General features: G+C 50.4%; 2 protein-coding genes and 1 long non-coding RNA gene across 4 annotated transcripts; 2 read left to right on the forward strand and 1 right to left on the reverse strand.

Annotated features, from left to right (window-relative positions):
- Positions 1-73: 73 nt before the first annotated feature.
- HOXA2 (homeobox A2) lies at positions 74-6,377 on the forward strand. The gene is made up of 2 exons (XM_090046685.1): positions 74-4,646; positions 5,208-6,377. The coding sequence occupies exons 1-2, from the start codon at positions 4,265-4,267 to the stop codon at positions 5,945-5,947; spliced, it is 1,122 nt and encodes a 373-aa protein (XP_089902811.1). The 5' UTR covers positions 74-4,264; the 3' UTR covers positions 5,948-6,377.
- A 71-nt stretch (positions 6,378-6,448) lies between these two features.
- Positions 6,449-9,826, reverse strand: LOC149864758 (uncharacterized). Its single transcript, XR_016442269.1, has 2 exons — positions 9,690-9,826; positions 6,449-6,903 (listed from the first exon to the last, which is right to left on the reverse strand). It is a non-coding gene; the product is annotated as an uncharacterized LOC149864758 (long non-coding RNA).
- Positions 9,827-10,093: 267 nt separating this feature from the next.
- On the forward strand, positions 10,094-12,759 carry HOXA1 (homeobox A1). Of its 2 annotated transcripts, XM_090046687.1 has the most exons (3): positions 10,094-10,751; positions 10,915-10,998; positions 11,212-12,759. In XM_090046687.1, the coding sequence occupies exons 1-3, from the start codon at positions 10,103-10,105 to the stop codon at positions 11,565-11,567; spliced, it is 1,089 nt and encodes a 362-aa protein (XP_089902813.1). In that variant the 5' UTR covers positions 10,094-10,102; the 3' UTR covers positions 11,568-12,759. The 2 variants fall into 2 exon arrangements, with proteins under 2 accessions (XP_089902813.1, XP_089902814.1); XM_090046688.1 differs by lacking the exon at positions 10,915-10,998.
- Positions 12,760-16,770: the final 4,011 nt, after the last annotated feature.

Genomic DNA, 16,770 nt, shown 5'->3' on the forward strand with positions numbered 1-16,770 from the left:
TGACGAGGAAGCCACCGGGTCTCTACATACACGAGATTCCCATAGCCCAGCCCAAGGACCCTCTAGCTTCTGCGATTTTGCTTATCAGGGTTTAAAACCTGCTGTGTAGCGGTAAATCCCAATGTGTCTTATGAGCTGTGACAGCTCCGGCGTTGAAAATATCACGGATGGCAGCGATCCGCCTTTTGTGTCCGCAGCAGTAGGTGCTGAGCTGCGCGGCGGCGGCGGGGTGACTCGTGTCTGAGCCGGGCAGAAACAAAGCCAGCAGCAATGCCCCGCACAGCGCTCAGGTGCCCGGGCTGCGGCTGGGCTCGGGAGCCTGCTCCCTGCTCTCTCGCCTCTCGCCATGTTGGACTCTCGGTTTTTCCTTCCCCCCGAGGGAGCCCACTCTTCCCCAGCCTTCCCATGGAAAGGCCCCTTCCGCCTCTGCACTGGGGGCCTGGGCAAAGCAGGGAGCTTTCTACTCCCACACTTTTTCCTCCCACGCTGGAAAGAGACAAGCCGGGGACTGTTACTTTGTGCGGGGAAGAGGGAGGGGACCAAGTGAAGACAAACAGAGCCGAGAATAAAATAATGTGCCATTATAATTGGCTGGCACGAATTCGGAAGGGAGAGGGGGACGGTGCGGAGCACCATCAATCACCCCAGCCCTGGAGAAGCAGCCCTCAAAGAGCTACTGCGGCTTGTTTACACTGACTTGGGAGCAACCCTGGTAGCCCAGGCCCGTCATCAAGATCCCAAATGTGGCTGGGAATATTTAAAATGAACACATCCGTCTCGTATAGTCCCCTCTCCTTCTTTACTAAAATGACCTGATTTTTGTATTTTTTCCCCCATTTTTGCTATTCTGACTTCCTTCTCCGCTCTACCTCCTCCCCTTTCTGGACCCGATGGGGGAGGGGATGAGGGAGCTCGCTAGCTTTCCAATAATAAAAGAAAAGAAAGCAATGTTTCAGAATATTTGCTTTCCGAATGGCTTTGGACAACAGCCTTTCCAAAAATAGCTCCCACTGCAAGGACAATCCGAAGGGGATCTCTATAAAGTACAACCCAGAGAAGAGACTTCACGTATTCAAATCAGGTATTTTTTTTTGCAAACCTCCCAAACGTCCACAGTTTTTAATTTCAAGTTTGAGAGCTGAAACTAGAATGGACCCTAATAGACGAGGGTGAAATATGGGTATATGTATGTGTACAAAGACATACTCATATACCGCAGAGATAGTAACCTACGCTGTTCACCATCTGTATCTTTTAGTGCACAGCAAAAAAATGTCGCCATTTTGGTCTCTCAGAAATATTATGAATCTTTAGTCTTTATCTTGTTCCGAGATCCATCCTTGCTTGATGCTGAAACGACTCTAATGCAGCCATGCATCTGCATAGAGCTCTTCTGCATAAATACATATAACACTGGGAGCCACAGAAAGGGATTTTGTATATTATACAGATTTATTTTGTACACGGAGATACTTCAAACGGAAAGAGGCTGGCTACCGTCTGATATCGGTGATTGAATTGCAATTAATGATTAATACAGACCAACGACTGACTATTAATTTTGACACAGGAAAAAAGAATCTTTTGGCAACTGATAAAAGATTATAGGCGACATTTTCCTCGTTTAAAACCAGCGCCCTCCCCCACCCCTTGTTGTAAACCGGTTAAATAAAATCAAAGGAAATGATAGAAATCTTAACGTGTCGCTGCTTCAGCACAGAAAACTAAGTTCATGCTAAAAAAAGAGAGAGGATTTCCCATTCCCCTTCCACTCTTTCGGAAGTTCAGTGATTTTCCCCAGCTTTCCAGCAAAGATAGGATGCAATTTTTAAATCTCTCCATTGCAAACAACGTTCTGGAGTTTAAAAGACTGCTGCCGGCTAAAACCCATTGCTACAAGCATAGCAGTTGGTTTTTACAAGATTTCGGCGTTTCCCGTCCATAGAAAGGTCTCTTCCAGGTGGTTTTTGTATTAGATCGGCCACCAGGAAAAATGTGCAGAATACGTCCACCCACACAGGTTTTACTCACAAAGCCTTGTTACACTCCAAGCCTCTCCCTTTCAGCCTACTGTTAATCCCAATATTATCCTCCTACTGGGAATCGCAACGTTTTCAAGTGAAAGTAGATCCAAAGTTGGCACCATTAAGGTAAAACCGGGTTGCACTGGTCGCACAGCCCTGAGAAGCCTGTGAAAGCACATTTTACAAGCAGCCCTTTTCCCTGTTTACTTGCGTTTCTTGCTCTCCCGCTTTTCTCGGCCACATTTGATCTTGGAAAGAGCAAGAAGCTTTAAATGTGGTCATAAGGGCCAGTAGCTGTCAAACCTTTTGGCGGACAAGATTGATCGCGCGCAGGCATCACCAGAGCTTTGTTTGGAGTAAAAGCAAGAAAATTAAACCCCTTGCATTTTCCAACAGCATCTATATTTGTAAGGCAGCCCCTTTTTAGGGATTAAATGACAAGTCTCGATCTATATTTTATTTAAACAAGCAACCCAGGGAAAAAAAAAGAACGACTTAACAATATCCCAACCCCTCCCCCCTCCCAGTCCCTTCCAGCTTGTGGGTTTATTAAGCGAAAACCTAGGATTTTGGATCAACATTGTACAGACTGGAGCTCTACTGATCGGTTTATTATTTTAGCCACTTACAAAGATTCTCGTGATGGCTGGAACAGTAAAGGCAAGCCCAAGCCCCCGCCGTGCTCTGTGGGCTACATAAGAATACACACACACACACACACACACACACACATACACACATACATATATTTTTTACAAGGCACAGATCTTCCAGTTTTCATCTTGAATACAAATAACGACAGGAAACGCAGTCCCTGGCTTGGGCTCTGAGCAAAGGAGAACTTCAGACGTGTCCAATGCAGTGCTATCATCATCATCATCATCATCATCATCCTAATTATTATTATCCGCTCTCTTCTCGTAATCATTTTCATCGCTCTTCTGGATTTGCTTGAGAAAAAAAAGCTTGTGCCAGACCAGAGCATGTAATCAGTCCAGTAAGTGGCACATTGAAACGACTGCGAACAGAGCCAATGCTCCCGGAGCGTGTACAGTTATTCACATTACAATCCTGCTAGCATTTTTTTTCCTTGCCTACCACATTAAAAAAAAAAAAAAAAAAAGACATTCAGACACTCGTCTCCAGTACATTTCCTTGGAATCGAAAATACTCACCAGACCCAGTTTACTACGGTTATTAAGCAAAATAGGTCAGCGGTCGCGAATCTAGCTAATGCCCTGGAGTTTGTGGGAAAAAAAAAATAATTCACAGCGCATATACTTCTGTGTATTTATATAATCTGTATTTTGTTTTTTACGGTCCACTCCTGTGAAGTCAACTGCAGTGGGAAGGCAGGAACCAGAAAGCTCCTTTCTAGCTTAGTCTTCCCATAAGGAGCGAGGCTGCAAAGGAAAAATCCAGCTAAACAATGGGATCGGAGATCGGCGGTCAATTGTTCTCCATACTGTACAGCCAATTAAAAAAAAAAAAAAAGACGAGAAAAGAGGCCAACTCGGGAGCAAGACACTAGTTTCGAGGAAGTGCTATTCCCCAGGAAAAAAGGAGGGCTCTCTGCCTGCGAGTCCTGCCTGGGTGCAACTTCTTATGTGGGGGCCCGGCGGTGTCAAAACTTTGAAGATTAATGGATTACTTTGTTAATGACTCAAGGCGTCAGATTGAGGTGCTTAAATGATTTGTGAGGTGCAAAGCGTTTTCCTGACAGTCCCAAACAATGAGAAGGAGTGTGCGGGAGGAGGCGGGGGGGGGGGGGCACACGGCAGTCTGCAGGACAAGCCACCGGCACACACCAACCCGCGCACCCCACGCCGAGCCCTTCGCTCGGGGACGCCAAGGGGAGCACTCCAGGTCTAGGATTTCCCCCCTAAAAAAGTGTAAATAAAGCCTTTCTGGCCCCCAATGAGGCGTTCCTTCCCGACTTTTTTGGATCAATCAAACAGACAGTGGCTTCTTTTGATTAAAGCCCAAATTGTCATTGGGCAGAGGCAATCATGTGACAGCCAATTCGGTCCAATTTCAACCTTGTCTCCATGAATTCAATAGTTTAATAGTAGCACGGTCCCCATACGGCTGTAATCAGTGAATTAGAAAAAAAACACCCCACCAGCGATCTTCTATGATCTATTTTTTCTTCTCTCTCTCCTTTCGCCCGGGCCTTCCCCCCCAACAGCCCCCGAAATCAGAGGGAACTTTTTCTCCAAGGGGGCTGCGAGTTGAAGGCCATGAATTTCGAATTTGAGCGAGAGATTGGTTTTATCAATAGTCAGCCATCGCTTGCTGAGTGCCTGACATCTTTTCCCCCTGTCGGTGATACATTTCAAAGTTCATCAATCAAGAACTCGACGCTTTCACACTCGACACTGATTCCTCCTCCTTTTGAGCAGACCATCCCCAGCCTGAACCCAGGCAGCCACCCTCGCCACGGCAGCAGCAGCCGCCCCAGGCAGAGCCCCAATGGCAGCAGCAGCAGCCCGGTGCCAACGGGCGCCCTGCAGCCTCCGGAGTACCCCTGGATGAAAGAGAAAAAAGCCTCCAAGAAAACTGCCCTCCCGCTCGCCACGGCCTCAGCCTCCGCCACTGGACCAGCCTGCCTGAGCCACAAAGGTCAGTTCAAAGACTTTCCCTCTGGATCTGCTGGATTTTCCCCAGCTGAACTGGGAGGCACTGGAAATGGGTTGGCGGAGGAGGAGGGAAGGCGCTGGCGGGCTCCACCGTGCTCTGAAGCCCCCCAACTTTCCCCAACTTGTGTAATGCGGGATGATTTATTTGAGTTGGAGCTGACCTCCCCTTGTCTTGCTGTCCTAGAGTTAGGATATTTGACAGTAATGAAGAGTGATAGATTGCTCTTGCTCAGCTAAGCAGCTGATGCATTAATTATAAATTGTAGTATGGCTAATATAAAGTTTGCTCTGGTGTGGGGAGGTCTGGGAGCGAGGTGCGATGATTTTATTGAAGGGGAAAGGGATCCACAGCACCGGGCGCACAGGAGAGCAACACAATGGGTTTACTGCATCCAAGGGCGGCCATTTTGTTGCAGTTGATATTTTATGCTATATATACCTATATATTTCCCCCCTCGCGGAGTGGAGGGCGCCTGGGGGTTGCGATCCAGCCCGTGCATTTATCTGGCGTTGTTTGTTTGCCTGTGTGCTTTGCTTTTTGCAGACTCCCTTGAAATCCCCGATAGTGGGAACGGTGGCTCCAGGAGGCTGAGAACGGCTTACACCAACACCCAGCTCTTGGAGCTGGAAAAAGAATTTCATTTCAACAAGTATCTCTGCAGACCGAGGAGAGTCGAGATTGCAGCCTTGCTGGATTTGACTGAGAGACAAGTCAAAGTCTGGTTCCAGAACAGGAGGATGAAGCACAAGAGACAGACCCAGTGTAAGGAGAACCAAAACAGTGAGGGGAAATTTAAGAGTTTAGAGGACACCGAGAAAGCAGAAGAGGAAGAGGAGAAATCCCTCTTTGAACAAGCCCTCAATAATGTCTCAGGGGCTCTTTTGGAAAGGGAAGGTTACACTTTTCAGCAAAATGCACTATCTCAACAGCAGGCTCAGAATGTACACAATGGAGAGTCCCAAAGTTTCCCAGTTTCGCCTTTAACAAGCAATGAGAAAAATCTGAAACATTTTCAGCATCAGTCACCCACTGTTCAGAACTGCCTATCAACAATGGCCCAGAACTGTGCAGCTGGCCTGAACAATGACAGTCCTGAGGCCCTGGATGTCCCTTCTTTACAGGACTTTAACGTTTTCTCCACAGATTCCTGCCTACAGCTTTCAGATGCAGTTTCCCCCAGTTTGCCAGGATCTCTGGACAGTCCTGTAGATATCTCTGCTGACAGTTTTGACTTTTTTACAGACACACTCACCACAATTGACTTGCAGCACCTGAATTACTGAGAAAAGTCAAGACCTCCTCTCGCCAAGGGTTCTGCCTTCCTTTTTGAAATGACTTAATTTTATTTTCCTTTTTCCTGGTCAGTATTTTCTGTTTCTTAATTCCCTTTGCTGTGTCGGAGAGCCATTTTACCGTTTCTTACGGAGTTTTAGTTGTGTTCAGTTTAACCTAGCCACATCCTAGGTCCTTCTATGAAAGCAATATCTGAGGCCTGTAAGAAAGTGATCATATAGAATTGTATCGTCACTTTCTTTTTATTTTTGTATTGCATTAGGATGCGTTGTCATAAGTATTTTTGGTAGAATAAATTCTTGTTTGCTACAAGTAGCTTTCTCTTTTTCTTCCACCCTCTCTCTCCCTCCCCACTGGTAATCTAACGGGTCTGCTGCTGCTGCTTTTTTTCCTCCTCCCTCTCCTAATTTAACTTCGGAAATAAAATTAAACAATCCGCTCACAACCTCTCTCCTTTTGGTAACGTGACATATTTATTAGAGAGAAAAAAGCACATTCCAATTCTTTATTGAAAGGATTCTTACAAGCAATAATAATTATTAGTATAAAGCCTGCGCTCAAAGCTTACACGATTTCCTCCTTTTAACCTGGGCATATATCGAAGAGCTTCTATTATCTGCGTGTGAATACAAATTTCGGGTTTTCTAAACTGTAACAGAACAAAAACCAAAACCAAAACCAAAAACAAAAAACCAACCCCAAACCCCCAACCAACCAAACAAACGTGCAGCTTTCTCCGTTACAGACCAAATATAATCCAAAGGAAATGGCAGGAATGCTTGGCTAGAGACACTGGCCTCTTGCTGGAGGAAAAGGCTGGTTAGAAATCGCCAAGCTAAACCTCCGTGCGTCCAACAATTCGTTTTAAGGAAAACTTCTTTAAAAATACAAGCGCAGTGCGCGATTGCTTAGCTCCCATGTGCTCAACGCGTCCGAGAAAACAAACCTACAAAAAAAAAAAAGAAATAAAAAAAATTACAAGTGTTATTATTGGGGGGGGGGGAGGAATAGGGCTGAGTTTCGGAAGGCTGCAGACTGTGCTAACGCGATTCCTCCCGGGGCTCTGCGGAGGCTTTTTCTCCCTAAACCTCTTCGCGGTTGCCAAACTCTTGCTTCATTCGTTTAAATTTCAGTGGAGCCCGCTCGGCGGCCCGCTGCCCCGTTCGTGGCGCGGTATAAAACCCCCACGGAGGATTGCATTGGAAGACCCGTCGCTATTTTAACCCAGCCGAGAGTGCCAGGGCCAAAAATCAAGCAACAGATGGTGGCAGGGAGCGCCGCGGTTCCCAGAGCCCGGCGATGGCGGGGATCCCCGTGTGTTGCGTCTGTGCGCGGGGAGAGCTGGCCGGCGAGGCGTCCAGTTGCGCGGGGCACTTGATGTCCTCTCGCTGCGAGGAGGGTGGTTTCCCCGCTCTGCAACACGTTGTGGAGCTGGGCCGCGTGGGTAATGCCTAGAAGGGCTGGCCGCGATCCTTCCTAGCCTCATAAATCAAACTCTCTCTCTGAATGAGAATGTCATCAAAGAGATCAATTGCAGGAACACATGCACAAATAAAAACCCTCTTACGTATGTGCCGGGGCTGGGGATCCCCGTCTAAAACCATTAAGTTAGAAGGCGTTTAGTCATAATTCATTTTTATTGCTCTTTTAAAACAACAGCTTGGCTGGGCTGCGGGTGCGGCACACCTCTCCGGCCTGCTCCTGCTCCCTCTCCCTGCTCCGGCTCTCTCGGCCGAAAAGGGGCTCGCTCCCCCGCCTGGGGGGGATTTTAACTCCTGTTTAGCTGGACTCGTTCAGATCCCGCTGGAGCGCTGCCCTGCAGGCACCCCGGGCCCGGAGGTGGCCACGTCCTAGGGAGAGATCGGCCGCCCTGAACCCTCTTCCCCGATCGCTTTGCAAATCAATACATCTCGGCGGAGCGCTTGTCTCCCGGGGAAGCCCCGAAACTTGTCTGGGCGCTGGGGGCAAAAGACTGGGGGGAGAGACTTGAAATGGGGAGAGCCTCAGAGTGGCGCCTAGGGCACCGGGAGGGCAGCAGTGCCTTGGAGATGCCCCCCTCGAGACCTCCTGAGATCTAGGGTGAGGCTGGGGGCGGCGGGAGGGGGAAGAGAGCTGGCATAGAGCCCTGCTCTGCAGGCTGGTCTCCATTTGCCCCTGCTCTGCCTCCCCCACCTCATTGTGCGGCTCTGGAGCAGAGACAATGTAACAAAAGGGCCGGATTTCTTCCCCACCGTGGCGAGGAAAGCGAGTGCAAGGCAGCCGGGCTGCGGCGGGGGTGTCCGGCTGAGAGAGGGACTTGGGGGGAGCAAGTGATGAAAAGCGGGGTAATGCCTGGGGTGGTAGGGGGAGCCAGCTCTCTCGTAAGCGGCCCAAGTGGCTTGCCTCTGCCCTGATCTCCACCCAGCTGGGGCAGGCAAAGGAAGACGTGCCCCTCCAGCCCCTTCTGCAGCCACAGAGGCGGAGTGCAGGCCGCCTCGTGCATCTCAGGGAATCCCCCCCTTCCCCCCCCAAGCCAAAGGTCTGAGTAACTCAATGGCTCCAAGCCGCCCTGGCCCGTTCACGGCGGTGCGGGAGAGCAGCCCGGGGGGAGGAGGGCGGCTCTTTTGTGCCTGGCGGGTGGAAGGGAGACATCCCCCCGCTTCCCAGTGGCAAGAGCGGGGCTGGGGGTGCGGGGGGCGCGCGGGGGTGGCCGCACAGGGGCACTGATGGCTGTGGAAAGCCCATCCCGGCGGTGGGGGGGTAGTGGGTGCGGGGGAGAGCCAGGGGGCAGGAGCCTTTGAGAGTGAAACCAACAATCGGGCAGGGGGCCAAGGCAAAATAAGGCAGGGCTGAAGTGCACCTGCATGCCCCCCTCCCCCCAGCACCTCCCCCCCGAGGCAGACTTGGCAGAAAGGCAGCTGCAGCATCCCCCAGGGCACATCTCTCTCTATGCATCTCCCTGGGGCTGCGCCCGGGCGAGGGGTCCTCTCCCCGCGTGTGCATCTGAGCAGGCACAGGCAGGGGCGGTATCCACACCACGCGTGGACCCACGGCACCTGGGCCCTGCCTGTCTGCATGTGCCCGTGGTAGCGCGCGCACACACCAACCCCCATCCCCACCCCCGCACACGGACCCGGCTTTCCCTAGCTGGACAGAGGGAAAGTTTGAGCCCATCTTGGGGGGCGTCCCCCGGGAGCCTCCGCCACTGACCATCTGCTGGCTCCCTCCGCTCCCGCCCCATGACAAAGCGGCTCGCAGGCGGGCAGGGGCCCCGCTCCCCCCTCCCCTTCCCCTTCCCCTCCGCCCCGCCGTGTCATCCGGGGCTTGCGTCTGTCTGCGCCGCGGAGCTGCCCCGGCGGCCGGCTGGGGCGTGCGTGTGCACGCGCGCGGGGCTGAGCGTGGCACAGCCCGGCCCGGCCGCGGCGGGAGCTGGCGGCTGCCCGGGCACACGGAGCCCCGCGGGCTGCCAGGCACCGCCCGCAGCACAATGGCGGGCGATGACCCAGGCGCCTCATTGCCATGCTAATGTCCGCGGGCTGCGCAACCCCTTTAACTCTTGGCGGCGCAGCGCGGGGACACTCCCCCCCCCGCCGCCGCCCTGCCCTGCCCTGCGCGCAGCCCCTGCCCCAGCCAGCTGGGCCCCGCGGAGGCAGCCGCAGGATTGGGGGGGGGGGGGGAGAGGGCTGGCTGCACTGACAGCGCCAACAATAGCAGCCCCGCACCGCCCCGCGCCCGGCTGCGGCCCCGGCTTACCTGGCAGGCGGCGTCCTCCAGCCCTGTAAATCCAGGCAGGAGCAGCCCCCCCGTGCCCCCTCCGGAGGCTGCTGCGGGCTGAGCGCCTGGGCGCGCACTGTCTCTCCGGCCCCGGCTCGGAAGCCCCAATGCACGGCGTGGGGGGGCGGGCGGCGGGCGGGCGGGGGAGGGAGGTGGTGGTGGCTGCGCGTCACCTTGATGGAGGAGCGCTCGGGATTTAAATGCCACTGAAACGGTGATCCATCACCAGCAGGAGCTGGGAAAGTTTAGCAGGAGGCGCAGCCATTGGCTGCGGCCCTCACGTGTCCCCAGCTCCCTGTGCATCCATCTCGCTTTTCTCCTGGCCCCATGGAGGAGGTGAGAAAGTTGGCACGGGCACCCGGGGCGCGGAAGACCCGGTCACTCCGTGACAGATGGACACGGCGAGGATGAGCTCCTTCCTCGAGTATCCCCTCCTGAGCGGGGAGGCTGGGACCTGCTCCGCCCGCGCCTACCACCACCCCGAGCACGGGATTACAACTTTCCAGTCCTGCGCGGTCAGTGCCAATGGCTGCAGCCCGGGGGACGAGCGCTTCCTGGTGGGCAGGGGGGTCCAGATCAGCCCCCCCCACCCGCACCCGCACCCGCACCACCCCCAGGCGGGCGCCTACCAGCACCCCGGCAGCCTGGGCATGTCCTACTCGCACCCTAGCTGCGGCCCGGGATATGGCAGCCAGAACTTCAGCGCGGGGTACAGCCCCTACTCCCTCGGCCAGGACGCAGATGGCAGCGGCGGGTACCCCCAGTGCGCGCCCGCGCTGTACTCGGGCAACATCTCCCCTCCCGCGGGCCAGCAGCACCCCGCCCAGCACAGCTACGCCGCGGGCTCGGCGGGGCCCGCCCCGTACATGCACCCCTCCTACGGAGCCGAGCAGCAGAGCCTGCCCCTGGCCGGGTACAGCCACCCCCTGTCCCCTCTGCACGCCACCCACCCGGACACCGCGCGCTCCCCCTCCGCAGAGACCTCGCCTCCAGCGCAGACCTTTGACTGGATGAAAGTGAAAAGAAACCCACCTAAAACAGGTCAGTCGCAATCAAAGTTTGGTTTTTTTGGGGGGGGGATTCTCTCCTCTTTCTCTCTGTTTTGGAGCAGCCGACACAAGGCAGAGCGCCCCTCCCCCCCCCAACCTGTGCTTCCCCCTGGCCTCCTGTTTATCTGGATTTTTTTTTTTTTTTTTTTTTACAGGTAAGGAGATCTCCGGCAAGGCAGCGCGGACAGGTTCACCCCCCTGCCATCATGACAGTCCAGGCTCTTATTTCCGCCCCCGTGGTAATATGTCTTGCGACTCATAGCCCACTCATCGGGCTTCCTTTGACACTAGTGGCTGGCTCCGGCTTAGCACGACCCACTCCATCACTCACTGCCGGGCTCCCCCGCATCCCGAGGAGTTCCTGCTCCATATCGCTCTGCTCGTGTGTACACATTGATTATGTCACCTCTAAATCACCGCACTTGCTTAAACTTGCCCTATGCTTTTCACAGGGAAGGCGGGAGAGTACGGCTACGTGGGGCAGCCCAACACGGTGAGGACCAATTTCACCACGAAGCAGCTCACGGAGCTGGAGAAGGAGTTCCACTTCAACAAGTACCTGACCAGGGCCAGGAGGGTGGAGATCGCTGCTTCGCTGCAACTTAACGAGACGCAGGTGAAGATCTGGTTTCAGAACCGTAGGATGAAGCAGAAGAAAAGGGAGAAGGAGGGCTTGCTACCCATTTCCCCTGCTACCCCCACGGGGTGCGAGGAGAAAGCAGAAGAGTCATCAGAAAAGTCCAGTTCATCCCCGTGCACCCCTTCACCGGCCTCCTCTACCTCAGACGTCCTTACTACCTCAAACTGAGATATCCCTGGGCCCCACCCTATAGCTACATCTTTAGCATACCCTCATTGATTTAAAGTAAATATATTTTTTTAAATATTCGGGTCATCCTGACGTTCAAATAACTTGTTCCGTGAGCATTTGGGTTTAGAAATTCCCTTGGCTGTTTATTTTATGCAGAGCTAAACACCACGGGTTCTAAAGTCAGTTTTTGATGACCACTTAATTAACTAGTCCTACATTCATTCCTTACATTCCAGCAGGAGTTGTGCTTTCTTTTTTGTCTCCTTAGCACATTTATAAGGGTCTCCCTGTTTCAGGAGAGCCAAATTGCAAGGATGTTTCTATATTTTTTCCCCTACAGAAACACAAAGCTATCAGAGTACATGACCTCATGATGAGATGCACTATTGAAAGTGTTTACACGAGTTATAGAACTTTCATCCATTAATTTAATGCGTTCTCTTTTTTCATGTGTATGCGTTTGTTGGTTGTAAATACTTTGTCCAAGAGCTTTATCTTTTTACAGATTTTCTAGAAATGATGTTTAGATTAAGCAGGGTGGGTACATTCTCAAAACTGGATCCAATTTTATAATGGTAAACCTGATGATATCAGTTAAATTTGCAATCAGATACCTCGAATTGTAGCACCATTTTTTTTTATGGGACAGAAGAAGGCTTCAATTGCACTAGGTTTTGTAAACCTTACTGGTGTGCTCCCCCTCTCCTCCCCCCTTCAGAAATCTGCGCTGGATTATATTGGACCTAAAACGGTATTTTATCTCCCCCCAAATACCTCACCTATTCCTATTTTCAAAGTAATCCTTCCTTCGACTCGGTGTCTTTACAGCCTAATCGTAAATGTGATGACTGGCCAAATGAATGTATATTTTTTGTGATTCGTGTATGGAACTTTGCATGATGCACAATGCTTTGCTGTACTGAAGGTGCACTGAGTTCTATCAGTTGTCATTTGTGAGCTAACTATCTTTCTGATTTCCTGTACAATCATTGAAGGTTCTGCGGTTCTGTGAGTGATGGAATCCAGAGCAGAATTTACGGGTCCTAAAATGTCTGTAATAAATATATTCAAGTTTCAGGTACACGTTGTTTTAGTGCATGTGTGACGTCATTGATCACCTACTTAGTTAGCTTCCTTATTCTCCTGGCGTGGCCTTCGAGATGCTATTCAATAAAAGACCTTTCTCCTACCCATTGTTTTGCGGAGGCCAGGACTCCTGTGTGTCCTTTCCACAGTGCCCAGTATGCGGTATCGCATCAGCCTGTTTGGTGTGTGTGTGTGTGTGTGTGTGTGTACGCGCGCGCGTGCGTGCGCGCGCTCTATGATGACAATATTAACAACGTTTCCTTCCAACATATAGGAAAACCGCCTCTCTTACAGCAGGAGGGCATTTCTGAACCAGATCTATTTTTGAAACACAAATGCGAGAACTTCCTGGGTCAAGTGCTAACCTTTTCACCTCCAACTGCATGTTGACATATATAAACACAGCCCGCTTCAAACGCAGAAACCGTCTTCAACCAGTCTTTCTTCACATCCCAGGCCAAGATGCGAGAGATTCACATTTCATTAGCCCTTGGACAAAGGTGACTCAAGAACTGCATTCTCCTTCCCTCGAAATTGCCAGGGACACCACTTTATTAAGACCTGGCAAGTTGGGTGATTGGTGTGTCTTGAAAGGTGACCCTCGCGCTACCTTTTACTCCTTTCCCCCTCTTATTTCAGAGATCTCCCATCTCCAGGTGTCTTGGTAGTGTGCTCTTGCCAAAACAGCCCAGGACCTTCCACCGACCCAAGTGGTCACGTCCTCTTCCAAACAACGACAACACTAATAATAATAGGAAGAATAGTAGTAACAATAACAATAAAAAACTAGTCCCTGAAAGTAATTTCAGGAAATTCTCAGAGTTTTCGATTTAAGTTAGTGCTTTTAACTCAATGAAACATGTCCCACGCCCTTTCCTGCACTGTCACCAAGCTAAGTAGAGACATGTTAGGAAAGACACGTGTGATGTCGTGTAAGACTCCTGGTGTCATTTGAGTTTCAGCCCGAACAAATAACATCTTGCACATCTGCTGGGCATCCCCCCTCCTTCCTCCCCCTCCAAAGCCTGAGCTGCAGATAAACCTCTCGATGCTTCTTGGGGGCTCTATGGAGCATCAACGGCATTTTCTTCACTTCAGTGTCAAAAGAAACAAGTGGTGATTTGCAGCCGCGTCGGCCATATCAAGAGCTGAGAGACCTTGCAATAGCACAGGGCTGACCAAAGGGTTCTTGTGAATGCAGGGGCACTTCAAAGCAGAGGCAGATATTTCTTTCATTTTCCCGCCTGGCTTATGCTGTACCTTTTGTTTATTAGTGTAAGGCTACAAAGCAGAACAGATGGCTCTCTTCCAGAGCCCTGCCTGACTTCAAGTGGTACATGCATGCCAGGGAAGCGATTGCAACATCGAAAACCGTATCTGAACGTGCTGGAATTTGAGTGTGTAACCTGGATCCTCTCGCTGATGGTTTAATGTATCAGAAAGAGGAGCAATGAGTAAGCCCCTAAATGTTTCAGCCCCCGCTGTCACGGTGCCAAGCTGTTGGCGAGCGATTTATTTGAGAAGAACCCTCTGCTTTTCCAAAAGGAAAGCCTCGCTTATCTTGTTGTCGCCCTAATCGATGAAATCCAAGGAAATTCAAACACTCGCATTTACTTAGAATTTGGGTTCGATAAACCAATAATAAGGGGATGAGGAATAAAAAAAAATTCTACCGATTTTCCGGGCGCGATTGCTCTGCGAGGGAGAGCCAGCCAAAAAAAATCGTGAAGGGTCAAAACATGATTTGACAAGGCTCTTTTAAATTGATCTCTTCCTATGCCTTTGTTTTTACGCTGTTGTCGCTCCCGAGCTTCAATGCATCCACATGGCAAACGAAGTTTAGCATCTTCCTCCCCTACTTAAGCCGGTTCTGCTGTTCACCTTTAAAGTTTACTTTTGGAGGCTATTGAGATGCTTTAGTGTTTTCCTCTGGGGCAATCAGATTGAAGCCGATCAATATTTACTCAGTCTGAAAGGCTTGTTGAAAAGGCAGCTAACAACAAACTGCTTAGCTGCTCACCCCTGTTTAATCTTAGGTTCACCGAAAGTTCAAGCAGGAATGAATTCAGTGATGGGTCACTTTAGAATGAGTCTCAGTGGTTTATCTCAGGGCTCTGGTAAAGGCAACAATCACAGCCTCATCCCTCCCTACGCGAGCTCCAACTTTCCTATTATTCTTCTGCTAAGCCATGTTTACTAAAAACTTGAAACACTTTCTTCTCTTCTGCAGAGGCAGAGCTCCCCGCCTCCCACCCCAGGTTTTCACGCTGTCAATTAATGTTGGATGAAACACCAATTAACATAGATTGGCATGAATTCTCGAAATAAACCCTTCAGGAAGAGATCATGAATTTTAAAGCGGTCTTTTGCAGCATATCTTTCAAGGACAGTGCTGGACAAGAGCTAATGGAAGAGCTCTTTAGGCTTCAGTGACAGTCCTAAATTCTGAATCTACCTATGGGAAACCAAGCAGGAGGGAATGGTGGAAGCAGCTCAGTAGCGTGTGTTTTGATTTCCTCCTGATCCACCGTTTGCACAAATAAGGAGTCCAAGCAATGTAGATCTGGAAAAGTAGTGGACGTTGCAGCTAATTGCGGCAACTCTCCAGGGGTCAAAGTTCACGTAATCACTGCATAAATGCATACTGACTAGGAATTTATTAGCCCTTTTCTAATGGCAGCTCACGTTTTGGGTATAGGCTTGGGAGCGGTTTCCCTCTGATGTTGGTTCTCAGGAATTATCACCCATAAACTCTGGACATTTGCATTTTGATTTCTTTGGAGATCTGCGGCAGGTCCTATATTTCTGTTACAGTAGTAATATATTTAGACTAGAGAGAGCGGGCACGAAGCGAAAGGTAACACTTGGTGCAGGCGGTACAAGAAATGATAGCAGTAGGGGTCGGAGACAGCCAGACGAACAGACAGACAGAGATTGCGGGTGAGAATCGGAGCACATCATTAACTCGATTAAAGAAAAACAACCGTATTCATAATAGTTTGGACATTAATTTGAGGGGGGGGGGACTTTATTGCATTGACTTAGTGATTGGCTCAGTTAGACCGGAAATAAAATAATATATCCATAAACAGCATACGGAAATAATTAAATTAATAATAGCTATATCATAGCATGTTAAAATTAAAGCGATGATAAATCTTTGCGACGATATATGTTTTCCTGCTTTCTCCCTTTCCAAAGCAAACATCCCATCTCTCCAGCCATGGCTCTTGGCTCTCTTTCACTAAGAATCTTCTTTTATAGCGGATGTACCATAAAATATTGCGGATCAGAGCTGCGCTGGTTTCAAACGCAGAACGGCCGCTGAAATCAATGGAGCTTGGGGGGGGGGTGCGAAAAAAAAGTGTCATCTCATCTTGGAGAATTTGGGGGCAAACAGGGTGTATGTTGATCACGTGAATAGTCCAGTCTGCCCGATAACTTCAAAGGGTCTGAGTAATCTGAGCGGGGTTTGGTCCGGATAAAGCATCTGCGGTATTTTTATAGGTTACTGATCCCTTCCAGCCATTTGCTGCAAACCCACATGCTGTGTGTTTCAGCTCGTATTTTACAACAGTTTCGGGTTGTCTCCAGAGCCATATCTGATCCTGTGGCGGGAATCACAATTATTGATTATTAGAAAGAAAGAAAGGGCTGGCGAACAACCTCAAATGCGATCAGATGCCAGGATATGGGGAGATTTCCTTTGCTCCAGTTCAATTAAAAGATATGAAATTGATAGAGTGCGTAAAGCTGCCCAATTCAAGAAAGTTAAAAACAAACAAACCCTAACACCCCGAGACAAATAGCAAACAATCAGCCTAAGGGAAATCCCTGTAGCATACTGGTTTACCTATTGCCTGTGGATCATTAGAGTTACAGTCCAGTTTGGGTGCTAGAAAAATCATAGGAGGAGGCAACCTTGTGTTTGCAAAGACGTGCTAGGTCCGCAGAAGGCGAGGGGGACCCCGTGCCCGCTGTTTTTAGGGCTCCGAGCAGCTCGGGCTTCTTCAGCAGTCTGGGCTGTGATTTCTTTCTTTAGCTGTGGCTTGATTTAATTTTTTTTTAAAGTCATAACCCGAACTTCAGCTTGCTAGGCCATTCATAATGCATC

Source organism: Crocodylus siamensis, chromosome 5, assembly GCF_052110815.1.
Source record: "Crocodylus siamensis isolate JL-2025a chromosome 5, ASM5211081v1, whole genome shotgun sequence".
NCBI classification, from domain to species: domain Eukaryota; kingdom Metazoa; phylum Chordata; order Crocodylia; family Crocodylidae; genus Crocodylus; species Crocodylus siamensis.

Coding starts and splice junctions, on each gene's coding strand:
- HOXA2 (XM_090046685.1), top strand. CDS start 4,265: ATGAATTTCGAATTTGAGCGAGAGATTGGTTTTATCAATAGTCAGCCA. Junction 4,647..5,207: donor AGCCTGCCTGAGCCACAAAG/GTCAGTTCAAAG, acceptor TGCTTTTTGCAG/ACTCCCTTGAAATCCCCGAT.
- HOXA1 (XM_090046687.1), top strand. CDS start 10,103: ATGGACACGGCGAGGATGAGCTCCTTCCTCGAGTATCCCCTCCTGAGC. Junction 10,752..10,914: donor AAGAAACCCACCTAAAACAG/GTCAGTCGCAAT, acceptor TTTTTTTTACAG/GTAAGGAGATCTCCGGCAAG. Junction 10,999..11,211: donor CTCTTATTTCCGCCCCCGTG/GTAATATGTCTT, acceptor TGCTTTTCACAG/GGAAGGCGGGAGAGTACGGC.